Consider the following 21,938-nt stretch of genomic DNA (forward strand, 5'->3'; position numbering starts at 1 on the left):
TCATTCAGAAGGTAGAGGCCATGGGGCGCGGTGGTTTGGGGGGTGTGTGTGTGTGTGTGTGTGTGTGTGTGTGTGTGTGTCTTTAATCAAATGCAGACAAATGTTTAGATGTTTTGAACTTAGCTGAAATGCCCTAAATTAGGTCAGAGTGGAATGAAAAATGACTATGAGAGGCAAAAAGAATCAGAAAATTTTCCAGTATGCCTATATAAGTGGACAGGAGCATAACTTGGAGATTTATATCCCTATAAAATTTGACATCTTCCAAAAGTAATGACTTTGAATTTGGAATCATTCCTTTTTCTTTATACTCCACTGGATTTAAAGCTGTAAGTGGAGGACCTACTTCAACAATGGCCATTTTTGAATATACATCAGATATTTTCTTTGTAAACAATTTTACCCTTACTAATTATGAAGTGAAGTAAAGTTGCTCAGTCATGTCCGACTCTTTGCCACCCCATGGACTGTAGCCTAACAGGATCCTCCATCCATGGGATTTTCCAGGCAAGAGTACTGGAGTGGGTTATTATGAAGGAGATGTTAATATAATTATGATGGAATCAAACAAATATAGGTGTCCATAAATGATAAGAAGTTCACCTGTTGTGGAGGTGAACCGTAGTATATTTAGACAAAAAGTGATTCTTGAATCATTTATTATTATATCTGACTTTGGAGTACATTTTTAACTTTACATATAAATATGTCAGTCTTAAATTATGGAGTTCATGGCATTTTGGGCGAATGAACAAAAAGGTACAGTGGCCAATCCATTTCCACATCTCCTTTGTATATATATGCTTAATAGTAAATGTCTTGTTTCTATGATCTAGAAGAGCTGGCTTTGTTGACTGGCTTTCTGACCTTGAGCAAGTCATTATCATTTTCTGAGCCTCATTTTTTCTTTCTATTTGTAAAATAAGAATTGAGTGGATCCCCACTAAGGTTCTTTTACTTCTAACTTTTATGTTTATAAATTTACTCTCAAGTTGACTTATACCTTCTCTGGGGTCAGAGAACATAGTTAAACATTTGATTTGGAATGTCTTTCTTGATAGTAGCTGATACAGAGTTAACACAAGTCTCTTTCCTTTCCTACTTTCTACTGGAATTAGAGTTATTAAAAATGTTGGTGTCACCATCATAGACGTTAGGGCAATAACTGATTAGCTTTAACCGCTAACTGGCTTCAATCCCCAACACAGCTAGGCCTGAGCATAGCTGGTGAAATCTTAAGCTCACGTCATAAAGACAATAACCCTGAGACGATCTGAAAAGGAATGAAATATGACACTGGTTTCTTTCAGTAGTAGAGATTGCTATTATGACTTATACATATTCTCTCTTTGGCACATAGAGAAGACTGTATTTTGGACCATAGCTCTATTCCTGGCTATCCTTATTTTCTGACAAACTGATAAAGTAACTGCTGGAACAAGCCTAGGTTATCATAAGTACATGCATTTGTAAGAAAGATGAAATAGGGCCATCGGTTTCTGGTGCCATCAATATGAAAAGAAATGTAGCCTAGGTGCTATTTATTATTCAAAGTGAATTTGGAAACTGGGAAAGTTGAATATGTAACTTTAGAAAACTTCCTTCTGGAAGGTAACCTGTTACTGATGTCAGGGCCACTTAGAATAGTCCCACTTAGAGAAGCAGGTTTGAGTAAATGATCGCTTCAGGTATGATCAAGGAATTATTTTGTGATAATCTCTTGCCAAATGGACCTTGATGCAGCTTGTTCTCTTGGTCACTTTTTCCTGGATCTGAGCTTTGTTCTTCAATACCTCCTCTTGTTTCCCCTTTATCCCCAGTTTGTGTCTTTTTCCTGTAGAATATTTTGTCAATCACTGAAGCTAGGGCTGGAATGGGAATCAATTCAAATAACAGAAACTACACTGTCAAAAACCATTTTGGCGGCATATTTGCACTGAGAATTTCACTAAATTTTGCCAGAAAGTATACACATAAATTTAGATGGTTTCCTATTACTGTTGGCCTTTGCAAGAACAGGGTGACAACTAATTAAGTTTCTTATGTTTTTGAGCTATGTGTTAATTTAATCACCAGGACTCAGACCTTGAGCTATTTTAGGTCATGTGTTAAGAGTGTAAGTTGGTGATACCTTTGTGCTAATGTTGGTAAGAACCACCCTTGTTTAGCAGGTAATCAGTCACTGGTTACCAGGTCTAACATTATGACCACACACATTATGGGCTTCATTTTATAACCTTAACATATGTTTTCTGATGAGGTACTCTTAAGCTGTGGAAAATAATTTGTTTTGGTGTATAATGCAGTTTTCTTTAAAGACAGTAGAATTTGGATCATGTTTGTAGTTCCATGAATTCACTAGGGTTGTTATGTTATATATTTAACATCAGTTTACACATGCAATTCCACTGTTTCCTCTGAGCAGTAAAACTGCAACTTGAATCAAGTTATCTAGACCTAAAATTGTTTTGTTGTTCTTGTTTTATCAGAGAGCAATTAATTAAAATGAAATTGTTTTCAGATTCTGACACCTCAGCAAGATGTCATTTTTCTGATAAAATATTTTCAAATCCAGATTTTTATCTTAGAAATACTTTTGATAGCAATAATGATTAAAACTATCAACAGTAGATAGAACCCTATAAATATGCCAGCTAATTATTTTTTCTTACCAATGTATGAGATGTAGTGACTATTGGCTAGAGTGCAGGAAAAGTTTTTAAAAAGAGTCCACATCCTAAATACTAATCTTGATACTGTCAAATTTTAAGATGTAGTAAGCTAACTGAAATACACAAACACAGGAAAGGAATTCACTAACTTATTAGATATGACATATACTATGGGGGTAAATAGTCACTGGCATACATTAGGAAACTCACAAGTCTTTAAGAAACAAAAAACTCAACAGCCCCACAGTAAGGAGAAGTTGTAGTGTTTAAAAACAAAAACACGAAAGCCAGTTATACCTAGAAACCACAAGCTGACAATTCTTTGGAGTCTATTCAGTCTCCCTTTGATGCTGTTCATTGAACCAGAATGGGCAGCGTGGAGCACTGAAGGGCAACAAACATAGGCAGGTGAGTTTGCCTCATCTGATAGCTGGTGGGGACTGCTGAGCACAGCCCTCAGCCCTGTGGGGAAATGGTGTGAGATCCCAAGGAAGGTCAGGAATCTGTGCGGCAGCGACAGTAGCGAAGTGGCACCTGGAGCTTCAAGGAAGCAAGGGTAAGAAAAGCAAAGCCAAAGGGTTAAGCACCTGACTGCATCTCTGCTGATTAGGGGCAAATACCCCTTCAGTTGGTTATGAAATGGACTTAGTGTTTTATAGGTATAAAAAGGCAAATAATAGTAATACTAATAACAAGAACAAAAAAATGAATGTAGCTATAAAAGATGGTGAAAGCAATAGGAGTTTCACTCTCCTGTCTAGTGGGGGAGCAGTGAGGGAATCATATTCTATGTCACCTCTGAGAGCAAAGAAATGAGAAATTTTCTGAGTTCCAGGACATGTGATAACGGCTTGACTTAGAGCCGAGTTGTAACTTGTTCTTCCTGTCCATCACCCCATTTGTGCATGAGCAGGTCACAAGCCTCTCCCCATGTTTCAAATACATCCTCTGAGGAGTCTAAAAGTTTAGAATTTGAGGAACAGATGCTGGATACACAGTGAAGAGAGCTGGAACAGGCTAGAGGGCATTCAGTGCTCTGAGCAGTGCCCCGGGCTTCACCTAATTCTACCTCACTGAGGTTAATTTCACTTTGAGAACAGGCCTCTGCTTTCCCTTTCTCCATCTGAGAATATCTGATGTCCTGCCACATATAGTGTGGCTGAACAATTCCATCAGAGATTGTGTACATCGGCTCTGAACTGGGTTCGGACATATGACCATTAAACTTGGAGAATAGGAGACCCAGTTTCTTGAGAGAGGGACCCATGAAGGATCGTTTGCTTGATGACTCAGCTTTTGACTTGCCTTGGGCACCACCGACTCTTGGCATAGTCCTGATGAGAGGTGGCCCATGGCAGGCTTTTTTCTTGCAGCCTACATTGAAAGAGACACTCTTGGATTTGGCCCGAGCCCCACCACTGCCATCATTGGTATCATCCCTCTGAGAGAGTTCAGTGCTGCTAGTGGAAAAGCTTCTCCTTTGGTGCTTCCTGTTTCCCAAGAGGTCAAGCACTTCATATCGAAAGCTGGAGATATCCTGCTTTAATTCCTAGGGCAAGAGAGAAGACACGTTATGTTAAGAAGCTTCGGAATGTTCCAGGTTTTTGTCTCATAGCAAATCACAAGGTATACGAACTACCAGAAACATCTCACAGTATTCCACCACAAGAAAAACATAGTAACAAATCTGTGGGCAGGGTTGGCCATTGGGAAAAAATGTGCAATTGGTAAAGTTGATTTCAGAACCTCCCTATCAGGAGTACACCAACAGACTGAAATGTTAACCAACAATGACAGTATTAGAGTAGTGTATTGGCTCTCATCGACATCTGCATAGAGAAAGATACAGAAGAGGAAAAGCTTTAGGACTCAGGAATAAAACTAGGGAAGTGGAATGTCAGGTGATGAGACTAGTGCTCAGTCGCTCAGTTGTATCTGACTCTGTGATCTCATGGCCTGTAACCGGCCAGGTTCCTCTGTCCATGGTATTTCCCAGGCAAGAATACTGGAGTTGGTTGCCATTTCCTCCTCCAGAGGATCTTCCCAACCCACGGATCAAACCCACATCTCCTACATTGCAGGCCAATTCTTTACCATTGAGCCACCTGGGAAGCCCCATTTTGGGACAGGGGACCCTGTTTATCCAAGTCCCTGTGAAATGTCTTCTATCTCTCACTGGCTGCCTAGATACTAGATTGCTCTTTTAAAAACCATCTTTGAAAAGCTTACATCTGATGATTTAATTCTTTTGCTTAACACTTTTTAGTAACTTGTCACTGACCTTATGAAAAAGGAAAAATGCCATACCACAGACTACAAGGTTTTTCAAGGCCTGGTATGTGTTCATCTCTCCTGTTTCATATCTTTCTACTCTTTCCCCAGGCTCGCCACTGTCCACCTGTATGAACATATTCTCTCTTGCCTCTGAGTCTCTGCATGTGCTGTTCTCTCTGGAACACTCTTCTATCCAACTAGCTCCTCCTTTAGACCTCAGCTTGAACATGGCTTCCTCTGAAAAGCCTACCTCAAATCCCCAAGTCCCAGCTGGGTGTCCCCTCATTTCTGTGTCTCCACAGTACCTTGTGTTGCTCTTGTTAGAATACTCCGTCATTCATCACCCTGTGTTATTATTGTGTGTCACTCCATGAGAGAGTAGGGGCTGTTTATATCTTGCTCATCACTGTGCTCCAACTACCTGGCAGAGTGTTTGGCATGTAGCAGGCCCTCAACTGGTGAGTTATGTCTAGATTAGGATAACAGCCTTCATGTATTCCTTAGAAAATGTATATGTGTTCTAGGATAGGGTTTCCCAACCAATTGACATGTTGAGTGTGGCAATTCTTTGTTAAAGGGATCTGTCCTGTGCATTGTAGGATTTTTAGCAACAACCCTGGTCTCTACTCACTAGATGCCAATAGCATTCCAGTGTGACAAGCAAAAATGTGTAATGGTAGGATATCATAAATGTTAAGTTTTAATAATAGATTTTTTTGTCTTTATTATATATTTTAAGTAAAGAAGACATTTAAATCTCACACATCCTTGCCATATCATTTAAAGCATTCAATTCCCACACTGAGAAACACTCAGACTATTAAAAGACTGTGTATTTTTATTATTCATAACTGTGGTGGTGTGACAAACATTGGTAAAATCTCTTCATCTATTGGAAGAACTGTAACTGATTTTACTGTATTATAGGCAGTTGAAATTCCATCACCAGAAACTTCAAATACTGTGAAGATTAAATGATGCTTAAGAAATGTGAAATGAGAAATTAAACCACTTTATGACCAAATTACCTTAAAATTTTCTTCTGTTAGTCCCTCATTTGTTTTGGAATTTCTTATCATAGCTGCCACATATCTTTTGACTAAATTCCTGATAACTTCCTGGAATTTAAACAAAAACATGAAAAGGCATTCAGTTTCCTTCTTGGACTCTTAATACAATAAGGAACATATACAAGAAAAAAATATGCCTAGACTGTCTTTGCATTGGAAAATTCTCACAGGATCCAACCATTTTCTACAAAATCCCCAGTTAATTCCACTGGCTAAATGAAGAATTACTGTGTGTCCAAATAAATTTGGTGGCAGAGTGGGCCAGTGAGATCAAATTCACCCAAAAGAAAAATTTTCTACCCAGGCATAAGGTAAACATGATTCACATTAATAGAATAATCAGAGTAGAGTAATCCTTGAATGGTCACAGTCAGTATCCTTTCCTTTCAGGCTGGATTAAACTTTAACCCTCCTAGTAAGATGAGAGTTTTTTTTCCTCTTATAAAGTTGAGAAAGTCATTCTTCAGTGTCACAAAATCTGCTGATTTCGATGTCCAATAATTACATAGTCAAGATATTTTTTATTAAAGTCAGTATGTTCTTCTCCTTTACAGGGATGGCCTCTTTTAACTTAGCCTCCTGGGAATGGTATACACATAGTCACTCAACTTTGTGTTAGTAACAATGATGATGATAGCCACCACTTAATGCAATACGTCAGGCACTGCCAGGACACACATGCACACACAAATACAAACGTACTCACCACTCAATTCTCACAACTACACTTTGAGTTAAGTTTTATCATCCCTATTTTACAGATGAAGAAACTGAGGCTCAGGGACGGTAAGTGACTTATCTAAGGTCAGACAACTGACCAAGAACTACTGTGCTTAGTTCATATAAAGAAGCTTTACCTGGTAATGTTGGTTCTGTATCAGGCTGTCAGCATGGCGTTCCTGTCATTGAAAATGGACAGAGAGCTTATATCAGCAGTGTCCCAGCAGGCCATCCACTCAAATATATTTCTAAATATTAGGACTGGAACATGACACAGGAGCTGCTGCTTGACAAACCCCCAAAGCATCTGTAGGTTGGAGTAGTTTTATGATGTTCGAGATAGGGAATGTCACAAAGGAGAGAAAGGAGAAAACAGTTGTTTTTACAAAGAGACAATTTTTAAAGGCCTTACTGTGAAGCTTCTCAAGTTGTGCCTTCTTCGTCTACCATCAGGGTCTCTTTTAGGGCAGAAGGTGTTGTTGAACCAGTTGCCAAGGTATAGAAATGACTTGGGGCTGGGGATAATGTTGAAAGGAGGTGGCAAGGTGCCACCTTCATCAAAGTAACTCATCCAGAGCTTCGTCCTTGCAAACTTCCACTCAATATCAGCATGATCCTGTGAAAGACAAGTTCAAAGATGGGGAATGGGAAAGTATAAAATGCACCCATGACTCATTCTAAAAGTTCTACTTGCTTCTACAGAGGGAAATATGTCAGTAGCTATAAAAATTCAATTTACACTGACCTTACCCTCTAGTGTTTTCCTCTACATGTTTTCTAGTTGCAACATTTACGTTTTGTTCTATGATCAATTTTGAGTTCATTTTTGCTTAAGGGGTGAAGTTTACGTTGAGGGTTTTTTTTCTTGTTTTGTTTTTGCCTGTCAGTGTTCATTTGCCATTTGCTGAAAAGGCTATTGTTCTTCCATTGAATTGCTTTTGCACCTTTGTCAATCAGTTGTGCATACTGGGACTACTCGCTATTCACATTCAAAAGAATAAAGTTGGATTCCTACCTCACACCACGTACAACATTCAACTTAAAATGAATCACAGAACTAAATTTAATAGATAAAAAGTATAAATCTTTAAGAAGAAAATTAAGGAGTAAATATTTATAACCCTGGATAAAACAATGGTTTCTTAGAGAAGACACCAAAAGCTAAGGAACAAGAGAACAAAATAGGTAAATTGGACTGGGTCAAAGTTAAAAACTGTATGTCAAGGACACCATAAAGAAAATGAAAACCCACAGGCTAAAGTAATGAAATATCATTACTGGAAGAAACACAAGCTGGAATCAAGATTGCCAGGAGAAATATCAATAACCTCAGATATGCAGATGACACCACCCTTATGGGAGAAAGTGAAGAGGAACTAAAAAGCCTCTTGATGAAAGTGAAAGTGGAGAGTGAAAAAGTTGGCTTAAAGCTTAACGTTCAGAAAACGAAGAGCATGGCATCCAGTTGCATCACTTCATGGGAAATAGATGGGGAAACAGTGGAAACAGTGTCAGACTTTATTTTTCTGGGCTCCAAAATCACTGCAGATGGTGACTGCAGCCATGAAATTAAAAGACGCTTACTCCTTGGAAGGAAAGTTATGACCAACCTAGATGGCATATTCAAAAGCAGAGACATTACTTTGCCAACAAAGGTTCATCTAGTCAAGGCTATGGTTTTTCCTGTGGTCATGTATGGGTGTGAGAGTTGGATTGTGAAGAAGGCTGAGCGCCGAAGAATTGATGCTTTTGAAATGTGGTGTTGGAGAAGACTCTTGAGAGTCCCTTGGACTGCAAGGAGATCCAACCAGTCCATTCTGAAGGAGATCAGCCCTGGGATTTCTTTGGAAGGAATGATGCTAAAGCTGAAACTCCAGTAATTTGGCCACCTCATGGGAAGAGGTGACTCATTGGAAAAGACTCTGATGCTGGGAAGGATTGGGGGCAGGAGGAGAAGGGGACGACAGAGGATGAGATGGCTGGATAGCATCACTGACTCGATGGATGTGAGTCTGAGTGAACTCTGGGAGTTGGTAATGGACAGGGAGGCCTGGCGTGCTGCGATTCATGGGGTCGCAAAGAGTCGGACACGACTGAGCGACTGAACTGAACTGACTGAATGAAATATCATGTATCTGATAAGGGAATTGTACCCAGACTATATAAAGAATGATAACAATTCAATAATAAAAAGACAAATCAATTTGAAAAAGAGGAAAGCACTTGAATAGACATTTGCAGAAAGACACAAATGACCAACATTGTTGGTCATTAGGAGTATTCAAATTGAAACCGCAATGAGATATGACTTTAAACCCACTAGGGTAGCTACAACAATTTTTCATAAAAGAATAGCTAGTGTAGGTTAGAATCTGGAGAATTTGCACCCCTCACACACTGCTGGTGGCAACGTGAAATGGTGCAGCTACTTTGGAAAACCATATGGTAATTCCTCAAATAGTTAAACATAGAGTTAACATACAATCCAGCAATTTCATTCCTAGCTACTTACCCAAGAGAAACGAAAGCACATTCTACACAAAAACGTGTACACAAATGTTCAGCAGCATTTTTCATAATAGCTAAAGAGTAGAAACAACCTAAATGTCCATCCACAAATAAAAGGATAAACAAAATGTGGTATACTATCATTATTATCCAGTCTTTAAAAGGAATGAAGTTTTGACATATACTGCAACATGGATGAACCTTGAAAATCTTACGCTGAGTGAAAGTATATTCTGCTGAGTCTTCCAATCCATGAACATCGTATGTTGTTTCTTTCATCCATGTTTTGTAGTTTTCAATGTGTAAGTCCTATCTATACATGTTTTGTTAACCTTTTGCCTAAAATGAAAGCTTATGCCTATTTCATTTTACTAACAACAGTTTACAATAGTACTGTCTTTTAAAATTTCAGTTTCCCATTGTTCATTGCTAGTATATGGTTGATTTTTATGTATTGACTTTGTATTTTGTGGCCTTGTTAAATTCATGTTTGTATTCTATGAAATTTTAAAAATAGATTATTTAGGGTTTACTTTATACAGAATCACAAGACAGTTTTATTTCTTCTTTTCCAATCTGTACATCTTCAATGCTTTTCCTTATTGCACTACCTAGGATCTCTAGTTCAAAGTGGAATAGAAGTATTTAAAGCAGATATACCTTGTTACTGATCTTAGAAAGTCTTCTTTCACCACTTAGTTAGCTATAGGTTTTGTGGTTCAGGTTGTGCACATTGCATTCTATTCCAGTTTTGCTAAGACATTAAAAAAAATCATCAGAGTAGAAGTCTATCAAACACCTTTTCTGGTCATATAAATTGATATGACCATAGGATTTTTCTTTTTTAGACTATGAATATGATGAATTACTTTTCATTTCTGGAGTAAATTCTATGTGGTTATGGTATGTTCTTTTTATATATTGCTGGATTCAAATATGTTAATGCTCTGTTGAGGATTTCCCTGTCTATGTTCATAAAGGATATTGGTCTACAGGTTGTTTTTTTTTTTTTTTAATTTTCTGTACTTTTTTCCTGGTTTGGGTATCAATAGAATACATTATAAATGTAATGTATTTATATATAATTAAAATTAATTTTACCAATTTCTTTTCACTATATTTTAATGTGGCTACTATAAAATGTAACCTATGTGGCACATATTTGTGACTTGCATAAAATTTTTATTGTACAGAACTTCCCTAGACTAATGGTGTATTTAGTCCTGCCTAACAAGGCTTAAAAGCAAGCCTCAGAGATCAAACTATTTCCAGAATAAAGCTCAAGAATATTTAAAACAATACAAAAATATCCAGCGTCCTACAAGGTAAAATTCATAATGTCTGACATCCAATACAAATTTATCACAAATGCCAAGAAACAGGAAAATATGATACATAATGAAGAAAAATCTATTAAACAGAACCAGATACAAATCAGTAATAAAACTGATTAAATAGAATAGAATTAAATAGAATAAACTATATACTGGCAATGAACAATAAAATATTAATTTTAACAAGTATCATTTAAAATATAAAATCCTTAAGAATAAATGTGACAAAAATATGTGTGTTTTTTAACATTGGAAACTGTGAAAGATTACTGACATAAATTAAAGAAGACTTAAATAAATGTAAAGAAATGGCATATTCATGAATTGAAAGACTGGATATAGTTAGGAAGGCAATTCTTTCCAAATTGATTATAGATTCAATACAATTTCAGTCAAATCTCAGTTGGCATTTTTGAAGAAACTGACAAACTGCTTTCAAGTTTATATATAAATACAAAAGATGTAAAAGATGTAACTAAAAGATGTAGTTAATTTTGTAAAAGAACAAATTGGCATTGAAGATCAATGGAACAAAATAAGAAAGTCCAAAAATAAATGTGTGCATATGCATAATTACAGGCATATATGCAGTTGACTTTTAAGAAAGGTGTCAAAGCAATTCAACTTGGAAAGAATAATGTTTTCAACAAATTACCTTGGAATAGTTGGACTTCCAGAAGGAAAAAATAAAGAATCTTGATCCTTACTTCACACCATATACAAAAATTAACTCAAAATGAGTTGTAACTCAAAGTTATGGGAGGGCTAAATCTATAAATATTTTACTAATAAACAATTTGCTATGTTTTTTTCTTTCCGCTTGCTTTGGGTTTAGTTTACTGTATTTTTCTAGTTTCATAAAGGTGGAAATTTAAGTTATTGATTTGAAATATTATTTACTTTTTAATATAAGCTTTAAAAATTATAGATTTCTTTCTGGGGATATTTAGGATATACCATACTCTCCCTTTAACTCATCTCAAAGTATCTTCTAATTTCCTTTGTGATTTCCTCTTTGAACCAGTAGTTATTTTGCAGTATCTTCTCTACTATCCATTGATATGTGAATATCCCAAATTTTATTATGTTACTGATATCTAATGTTTGCAGAACATATTTTTTTATTATTTCAGTCCTTTAAAAAAGTAGACATTTTATGGAATAACATATAATCTGTCCTGGAGAATGTTCCATGTGCAGTTCAGAAGAACATATATTCTGCTATTGTTGTATGGTATGTTGTATAGATAGATGTCCATTAGGTCTAGTTGGTTTATAGCATTGTTCAAGTATTCTATTTCCTTTTTGATCATTTGTCTACTTCTGTTTGTTACTGAAAGTGGGGTAATAAATGCTCCAATGGTTATTATTGAATTTCTATTTCTCCCTTCAGTTCTGTCAGTTTTTGCTTCATATATTCTTCAGCTCTGTAGATAGGTGGAAATGCATTTATAATTGTTAAATCTTCATGATAAATACATTCCTTAATCATAAAAAATGTCCTTTGTTTTCTCTAATAACAAATTTTATCTTAAATTCTCTTTTGTCTGATAATTAGTATAGCCACTTAGCTAGCTCTCTTTTGGTTACTGTTTGCACCATCTATCTTTTCCCAGTCTTTTACTTACAGTTGGGCTTCCCTGGTGGGCAGTGGCTAAGACTGCAGTCCAATGCAGGTAGCATGGTCAAGGAATTAAGATCCCACATGCCACATGGTGCGGCCAAAAAATCTTTCATCTTTTACTTACAATCTACTTGTATCTTTGAATCTAAAGTGTATCACTTCTAGACAGAATATAGTTGGATCATGTGTGTTTCTTAAAAGTCTGGCAATCTTTGCCTACTAACTGGTTTTCTTAATCTAGTTACATTTATAGTAATTACTGATAAAGTAGTATTTACATCTGCCATTTTTCCATTTTCTGTATGTTGCATGTCTTTTTTGTTCTTTTGAATTATGCAGTTATCTTTCAAAGTAGCTAGGAAAAAAGTCCCCCCCACCAATAAGATTTGTATTGTATTTATCTATGCAATTACCTTTAATTACCATTTTTTGGTGCTCTTTACTTCTTTGTGGTTTTTTTTTTTTTTGTATTGTCTAGTGTTCTTTCATTTCAGCCTGAAGAATTCTCTTTAGCATTTCTTATAGGATGTGCCTTCTGGCCATTAATTCTCTCAGTCCTTGTGTACTTGAGAAATGTCTTTATTTTTCCTTCATTTAAGGATATATTTGCTGAATATAGAATTCTTGGTTGGCAGTCTTTTGCTTTAACCATTTTATATATGTCATTGTGCTGACTTCTAGATCCCATTGTTTTGGATGGAAATCAGCTATCTTTTCCTCCTTTCAAGATTTTTTTCTTGGTCTTTGAGAGTTTGACTAAGACAAGGCTTTTTATGTGTGTTTATCTTACTAGGAAATATTTGAGTTTGTGGATGTGTAACTATTTTTGAGAAGTATTTAATCATTATTTCTTTAAATATCCTTCCAGTTCTTTTTTTATTTTCTCTCTTCTTTTTCTGGGACTCCCATTATGTGTATGTTGGCCATACACATGTGTCTCACCATTAAATTCTCTGAAGATCTGTTTTTATTCATTCTGTTTTACTTTCTGATCGTCAGTCTGCTGCTGCTGCTAAGTCACTTTAGTCGTGTCTGACTCTCTGCGACCCCATAGACGGCAGCCCACCAGGCTCCCCTGTCCCTGGGATTCTTCAGGCAAGGACACTGGAATGGGTTGCCATTTCCTTCTCCAATGCATGAAAGTGAAAAGTGAAAGTGAAGTCGCTCAGTCGTGTCCGACCCTCAGTGACCCCATTGACTGCAGCCTTCCAGGCTCCTCCGTCCATGGGATTTTCCAGGCAAGAGTACTGGAGTGGGGTGCCATTGCCTTCTCCTAGACAATGGTAATTGAATTATCTTCAAATTTGCTAATTCTTCCTGCCAGCTGAAATCTGCTGTTGAGCCCATCTAGTGAATTTTTAATTCTGCTACAACACTTTTCAAATCCAGAAATTCAATCTGATCCTTGTGAAAACAATTTCTATCACTTTATTAATATTCTCTATTTGATGAGACACTGTTTTCATAACTTTTCTTTAATTATTTAGATGGTTTCCTTTAGTTATTTGAAGATATTTAAAATAGCTAGTTCAGTCTTTAATGAAACCAACATTTGGGCTTCCTCAAGGACAATTTCTATGACATCTTTTTTCCTGTGTATAAACCATACCTTCTGTGTGTGTGTGTGTGTGTGTGTGTGTGTGTGTGTGTGTATGTTTTGTAAATTTTTCTGAAACTAGACATTTTAAGCAATTTAATATGATAACTCTGGAAATCTGATCCCCTTCTTTCGTTTTTATTGTTTTACATGACTTTCCTTGACTGATTCTGTAAAATCTGTATTCTTTGTCATGGGCAGTCATTGAAGTCTCTGTTCATTTAGCCTAGTAATTAGATAATGATTGCACAGGGATTTCATTAACTGCCTTGAATCAATAAGTTTATTACATTTTCCTTGTGGCTCTGTGTTTGCATAGTGACACATCTTCAATGTTCTTGTAGTTTATCATCTGTAAATGACATGTTTGAGACAATAAGGGAAATTTAAATATGGGCCCCCAAATTAGTAATTATAGTGTATCTGTGTTATATTTCTTGAGTGAGGTATGGTATTGTGATAATATAGTTAAATATATATGACAGTATTTGCAGTGAAATGTGATATTGGCAATTTACTTCCAAATATCTTTTAAAATGTCCTTGGGCCTTATCATATATATATGCAGTGGTAAGAGCTTTGTTTCAGAGGCCACATTAACTTGTGACTTATATCCACAAACTTTTAACTTAATGCCAAATAAGATGGTTATACAATATAGTCTCCATTGTCAAAAGTGTACAGTGTAAAGGAGAGAAAAGTCTTTTTTATTAGCACATGAAATCTTTAAAAGGAGACCTATGTCTTACACTGTTTGTCTTAGGGTGGTTTTTGAGTGAACATTCAGTCTGTCAGTGATAACTAGAATTGCTCCTTGGTCTTTTAGATATTCCATGAAGGTTTTCACTTTGCTCTCCAAGGTAGTAGTGCTTAGCTATGATATTAAAGGATTAGCAGATCAAAAATGACATCAAGCAGAATAGAGATTTGTAAACCTTGTTCTATGAATGAAGGTAATGGACTCAGTGAATCTATTAAAATTGTATATAAAATATTGGGGTTTTTAAATTTTTCTGAGCTTTCATCATATTCTCAAAGAAGTATGCCCTCCCCTAAATGGTTCAGAACTACTGAAGTAGAGGATAGAGGATTCTGTTGATTTATGAGATGCCCATTGTCTGTATCTGAACACTGCAAACCAGCTCTTAATGGATAAATCAGAGATACTTCTATGTTCTCTAGGAGGGAATAAATGGCTTTGGGTTAAGTGAGCAACCAGTTCAAAAGGGAAACAAAACCCTAGATTAAACTTAAGGTACTTGTTAAACCCACTGCTAAATTTTATTTCATGAGTTAATAAAGAAGCACATATATTACCATGTTTGAAAAATATTTTGATAGCTATTATAATTTATTTCTATGGTAATTGCATATATTTTGTTTTCATGTAGCCCAATTTGTGTGTTTTTTCTTTTGATATACATGCTTTTGCTGTTCTAATCTTTTAAAAAAATGTAAATATATTTGACATATAACATTAAGGTGTACAACATTGTTAATTTGATACACTTATACATGGTGATATGATTGCCATTGTAGCTCTATTGCATTACATAATTATTGTTTTTTGGTGGCTGGAATAATTAAGATCTAGTGTCTTAGCAATTTTGATGATTACAGTATGATATTATTGTCCCTAGTCACTATATTGTGCATTATATCTCCAGGACTTGCTACTAGTTGCAAGTTTGTACCCTTAGGCAATGTGAATTGTACACTTGCAAAAATGATTTTTATGGTATCTGGATTATCTCAATGAAGCTGTTACCAAAAAATAAACTGAGAAGAAAACATAGGAATAATTTTCATGACTTTATGTTAGGCAGTGATTTCTTAGATTTCACAGATAGCAATGCTGCTCTCCTCATCTTTTAAACTGTACAATTCAGTAGTTTTTAATAGATTTACAGAGTTGAGCAACCATCACCACTATCTATTCTAGAAGATTTTCATCACTCCTGAAAATCCCCTGTATCCATTAGCAGTCAATTCCCAGCACTTGGTCCCCTCCCCAAAGCCCCTATCAGCCCATAATCTACATTAGTTTCCATGGATTTATCTATTTTGAACATTTCATACCAATGGATTATATAATATTAGTCCTTTGTGTGTAGATTCTTTCACTTAGCATGTTTTCAAGGTTCACCCATGTTGTGTGTGCTCAGTTGCTCAGTTATGTCTGACTCTTTGTGACTCCATGGACTGTAGCCCACCAGACTCCTCTGTTCATGGGATTTTCCAGACAAGAATACTGGAGTGGGTTGGCATTCTGTCCTCCAGGGGATCTTCCTGACCTAGAGATAAAACCCATGTCTCTTGCATCTCCTGCATTGGCAGGTGGATTCTTTACCACTATGCCACCTGGGAAACCCCCCATACATGTTGTAGCAACTATCAATACTTCATTCCTTCCTGTGGCTGAATAATACTACATTTCATTGTATGGACATACTATGTCTTTGTGTATTTCTTCATCAGCTGATGGTTGTTTGAGTTGTTTCCACTTTGCTGTTAATATTAATGAATTATGTTACTGTGAATATTTATGTCCAAGTCTTTGTGTAGATATTTTTTTTTTTAATTCTCTTGGGGACATACCTAGGAATGGAATTGTTCAGTTATACAGTAACTCTATGTTTAACTTTATGAGAAATTGTCATACTATTTATTAAAGTGGTTATACCATTTTACATTCCCACTATCAATGTATGAGTTCTGATTTTTCTACATCCTCACCAAAGCTCGCCACAGTCCGTGTTTTTTTTTATCATAGACATGCTAGTGGGTGTGAAGTGGTATCTCATTCTGGTTTTGATTTATGTTGTCTTAATGCTGAGTGATGTTGAGCATGTTATCATGTGCTCATCAGCAATCTGTATATCTTATTTGGAGAAATGTTGATTCATATATTTTTGCTTATTTAAGAATTAAGGATAAAATTTGGCATGAGAAACAGTCTGATTCTGGGGTTTTGAGATAATTTATAGTGGATGGCAGGGCTTCCCTGGTAGCTCAGCTGGTAAGGAATCTGCCTGCAATGCAGGAGACCCCGGTTCAATTCCTGAGTCGGGAAGATCCCCTGGAGAAGGGATATAGGCTACCCACACCAGTACTCTTGCCTGGAGATATAGGCTACCCACACCAGTACTCTTGCCTGGAGAAGCCCCATGGACAGAGGAGCCTGCTGGGTTACAGTCCATGGAGTCACAAGGAGTCAGACACAGTTGAGCGACTAAGCACAGCACAGCAGCATAGTGGATGGAATAAATGATGACAATTTTAACCACCTCAACTCTCCATTCCCCAACTATTATTAAAGACAAAAAAAATTCACTCAGAGTTCTGTAAAAGCAAAACAAAAAGTGCTAAAAAAATTATTGAACTCACTTTATTTCATCCAGATAACAAACTTATAACAATCCTGCATGCTCAAGCTATCTATCTTTTAATTTGTCTATTCTGGTATTAGGATTTACAAGTAAAATGATCATCACAGGGTTAAGTATTGATATATTTATTGAGTTGAAAAATGAAGTCATCCTTTTTGAGACAAAAGAAATATGATTTAGCAAATTGATTTGGAAATGAGACTGGCTTTGCTAGTTAGGCTCTCTGACAGATTTTTTTTCAATGAATTGCTGAATCTGAAGCTCGAAAATTTTGGTAAAATTATATGTAAAACATATGAGAAGAAAGCATTTCATAAAGAAATGGGTGCTGCTGCTGCTGCTAAGTCGCTTCAGTCATGTCCAACTCTGTGTGATCCCATAGACAGTAGCCTACCAGGCTCTCCCGTCCCTGGGATTCTCCAGGCAAGAACACTGGAGTGGGTTGCCATTTCCTTCTCCAATGCATGAAAGTGAAAAGTGAAAGTGAAGTCGCTCAGTTGTGTCCGACTCTTAGCGACCCCATGGACTGCAGCCTACCAGGCTCCTCCGTCCATGGGATTTTCCAGGCAAGAGTACTGGAGTGGGTTGCCAGTGCCTTCTCCAAGAATGGTTAAGCTGTATTAAAGTTAATAACATTTCTATTTTCCATTTCAAGAACTTTGTTTATAATAATTGAGTTAAGCAAAGTGCCTCTATGTAACACAGTAACTGGTACATTTAATAATTATTTGATAAGTCTTAGTAAAGTCTCCAAATTTAGTGGCTTAAAACAACAAATATTTATTATTGTAAAGTTTCTGTGGGTCAGGAATCTGGGTGTGGCAAGTTGTTTGCCTCTGGCTCAAGATCCCGTACAATGGTATAATCCAGTTGTTGGCTGGAGATGGGGTCTTGACTGAAGCCTGAACTGAGGGGCATTTTCTTTCAAGCTGGTTGTATGGTTGTTGACAGGATTCGGTTCCTTGTGGGATGCTGGACTGAAAACCTTAGTCTTTTGCTGGCTATTGGCCAGAGATCTCTCTCAGTTCTTTCCAGAGTGGGCCTCTCCATACCAGCTTATAAAATGACAGCAGGCTTCCCCCAGAGGGTGTGTGAGAGAAAGGCCATGGTTTTTTTTAATAACTTAATCTCTGAAATGACATCACTTTTGCCATAATCTATTTGTTAAGAGTCCATAGGTCCATCTCATACTCAAGCAAAAAAGTTGAATATGGACTCAAATAACAGGAAGTGGGTATCATTGGGGGGACATCTCAGAAGCTGCCACAGTATTACTTCCCAGAAATTGAGAAACTGAATGACTATAATCTGTAGGGTAAAAGTCCCTACCACATTGAATTACTGTAGAAAAAGTGAAGTGAAAGTCACCCAGTCATGTCCAACTCTTTACAGCCCCATGGACTATAGAGTCCATGGAATTCTCCAGGCCAGAATACTGGAGCGGGTAGCCTTTCCCTTCTCCAGGGGATCTTCCCAACCCAGGAATCAAACCCAGGTCTCCCGTATTGCAGGCAGATTCTTTACCAGCTGAGCCACAAGGGAAGCCCAGTTGCTGCAGAAGTCAGTATGAAATGCCTAGGCTACTGCCTGGTATGTAGTAAAAACTATATAAGTATTCATTCCTTATTCCACATTTCTGAGCCTCTAATACCAGAAACAAACTTTGAATTTTCATTTTACCCTTTGATAGCCCAGAATAGGCAGTCTTTTATCTGTGGAATATTTCTGTAGCTCTTAAAATACAGCAGGTATTCAATAAGCTCTTTGTAAAATGAAGTGAGTCACATTTTTAAACACAGGGTCTCTAGGTTCTTGTCATCTCTAGACACATTTGAAAAGGGAGAATGATGATATAGCTCCTATAGGTATTTGGCTATTTTCTAATAAATTGAGATGAATGTCCTGGTATCTAGGCAATGGCTTTACTACTTTTAATTTTTTAAAATCCCTTTGTGGGCTAGCTTTTTGTTTGTATGTGTTTTAACCAAAAGCAGTTATGTCTTTTAAAAAATAGTTTTCTAAATATCTAATGATTTCAACAAAGAATAGAAACAAGCAATGGGCCAAGTTGTAAACCACAGGCATTTTTATTTTAGCTTAAGAATCTTTCTGGTGCCCACTCATTGTACCTACTCCAATCAGGTGAGGATATAATTTTTTCTAAATATTTTATTTTTTTTCCTAAATATTTTAAAAACATCTCAAGGACCCCAGTTGATACCATTCCATTCCCCTTGTGCTCAGGTGACCTCACATTGGGATTTACTATGTAATAATTTGGCAGAGAAGTTATTGCAAATTGTCCTCTCATTGGTCTTTTCCCACTCATTTATCACATATAAATTCATTGTATACCTATTCATTCATTTTTTAAATTAATGTTTTATTTTTATTAAAGTATTATTGATTTACACAAAAAATAAAGTATTATTGATTTACAATATTATTTTTTGGGTATACAGCAAAGTGATTTGGTTATGTGTATATATAATATATATGTATACATACATAAGAATATATATATTTTCCACTATAGTTTCTTACCAGATATTGAGTATAGTTCCCTGAACTATACAGTAGGTCCTTGTAATCTATTTTTTATATAGTAGTTTGTATATGTTAACCCCATACTCCTAATTTACCGCTCCCCTCCCATCCCCTTTGGTAAGCATGTTTGTTTTCTATGTCCATGAGTCTGTTTCTGTTTTGTAAATAAGTCCATTTGCACTATTTTTAGATTCCACATATAAATTATATATAATATTTGTCTTTTTGTGGCTTACTTCACTTAATATGATAATCTCTAAGTCCATCCATGTTGCTGCCAATGACATTATTTCATTCTTTTTTTACAACTGAGTAATATTCCATTATATGTATATACCACATCTTCTTTATCCACTCCTCTGTCAATGGACATTTAGGTTGCTCCCATGTCTTGGCTATTGTAAATAGTGCTTCAGTGAACATTGGGGTGCATGTATCTTTTCAAATTAGAGCTTTCATTGTTTCCAATATATGCCCAGGAGTGGGATTGCAGGGTCATATGGTAGCTCTCTTTTTAGTTTCTGGTTTCCATAGTTTCCAGTTTCCATAGTGGCTGTACCAATTTACATTCCCATCATTCATTTTTTTCTATTCTTTTCTTGAACAACTACTATATTCCAGATATTCTGATGGATGCTGGGTATAGCAAGATGACTGTCCTCTAATGGTGGTGTGAATACCACACTGAACACAATTAGAATACAGAGGTAGCACCTGAATCATGAAGACTGGGACATAGCAGACCACCTGGGAGGATTGGTTATACAGTGTGAGCTGTAAAGTAATGAGTAAGGTACTTATTCATCCAGATATTCATTCATTCAACCAGGATATATTGACTGCCTGCTAGTTGTGAGGAACTGGGATTTTAGCAGTGAACAATATGGACAACATTATAATTTGGCATGTGGAAATTTATTTTCAACCCTTGATCTGCTTTGAATTGCCTGATGACAGACATGGTCTTTGTAGTCATATTTGTCTAAATCTCTCTAAATGTATGATGCCCAAGAGATTTTCATTCACCTTATATAAGCTGGCCTTTTACCTTAGGTGATAGACAAATCAGACAGACTTTTTAAATTGTTCAATGTTTGGTGATGATACCCTTTCCCATACTTTGCCATACTGTCTCTACCCAACTATGACTTTTCAATATTCTCCAAGATCATCCCCTTGCTGGGTGCTTTTGTATAAGACAAAAACCTACACAATCATAGGCTGTGGTCCTTCCTCTTCCAAATTTCCAAAATTTTCAGGACTTTTGTGCTACCATAATGTGATTGTAGTGATACACATCCTTACACATGTGTTCTAATCATGTGTCTGGCTTTCATTGTCTTTGATATCATCAGCTTCTATAGAGCAACCAGGTGAGGACTTCTGCTTAGCTCCTTTCTCACTGCCAGTGTAATATAGATCATACTCTCAAACATTGTTGACTTGCTCAGATTTGGAACACATGGCCGCAGCTATGTCAAAGGAATGTGTCTGTTCATTTTCACATTTCTCAACAAATCTAAGCACAAGGTTATTTTTCTTGCAATCAAACTACAAAACCGATTTCTTACCAGTTTTTGATAAATTCTTAGGCACCCTCTCAGCTCTCCTGCCAGTAACCATCTTGCCCTAGAAGACTGGAAAGCTTTACAACATAATGCAAAGGGAGAGTGGCAGGCACAGACATCGCAGAGCAGAACTAATCAAAGCCTTTAAGGAGAACAACTACTTCCAGGAGTCTTGGGCCCCATAGCAATACAAATTGCCATGAAATGCACAATTGTCAAGGTGGGACAATTCATTTCCCTGGCATTTCAAGGGAAGTCTTCCTCACTTTAGAAAGCTTTCTTCTGGTAAAATTCAGAGCATACTTCTCAAATGTTGGTGTGCATCAGAATCATATGGGGCATTTGTTAAAAATGCAGATTTCTGGACCTCAGCAGACATCATACATTGTATTGTGGGTTTGCCTTAGGGCAATTTTTAAAGAATGTAAGCATTTGAAATATGTCATCATTTTTGTAACTCCATTTTAGTCTTCATTCATTTAAAAAATACACAGGAATCTTCAAAATATGGAAGGAGCCATACCTGCCACAATCTCTCGGAGGCACTGAAGTAGAGAAAGTAGCCCTCAGTGAGTATCACCATCCTCCGCCAGGCACTACCTCCAACTTTGTGTGCATGTGCAATGGTCTAGAGG

General features: G+C 36.6%; 1 protein-coding gene across 1 annotated transcript in view; it reads right to left on the reverse strand.

Annotated features, from left to right (window-relative positions):
- Window positions 1-642: 642 nt before the first annotated feature.
- Window positions 643-21,938, reverse strand: part of TRPC5 (transient receptor potential cation channel subfamily C member 5) — a 347,276-nt gene continuing 325,980 nt past the window's right edge. The window contains exons 8-11 of the mRNA XM_070785143.1: window positions 7,149-7,352; window positions 6,874-6,915; window positions 5,975-6,064; window positions 643-4,221 (exon numbers count right to left, since the gene is read on the reverse strand). Of these exons, the coding sequence (XP_070641244.1) occupies window positions 3,529-4,221; window positions 5,975-6,064; window positions 6,874-6,915; window positions 7,149-7,352 (1,029 nt within the window). The 3' untranslated portion in view covers window positions 643-3,528. The remainder of the gene's footprint in view (window positions 4,222-5,974; window positions 6,065-6,873; window positions 6,916-7,148; window positions 7,353-21,938) is intronic.

The sequence above is a fragment of the Bos indicus genome, chromosome X (assembly GCF_029378745.1).
Source record: "Bos indicus isolate NIAB-ARS_2022 breed Sahiwal x Tharparkar chromosome X, NIAB-ARS_B.indTharparkar_mat_pri_1.0, whole genome shotgun sequence".
Classification (NCBI taxonomy): domain Eukaryota; kingdom Metazoa; phylum Chordata; class Mammalia; order Artiodactyla; family Bovidae; genus Bos; species Bos indicus.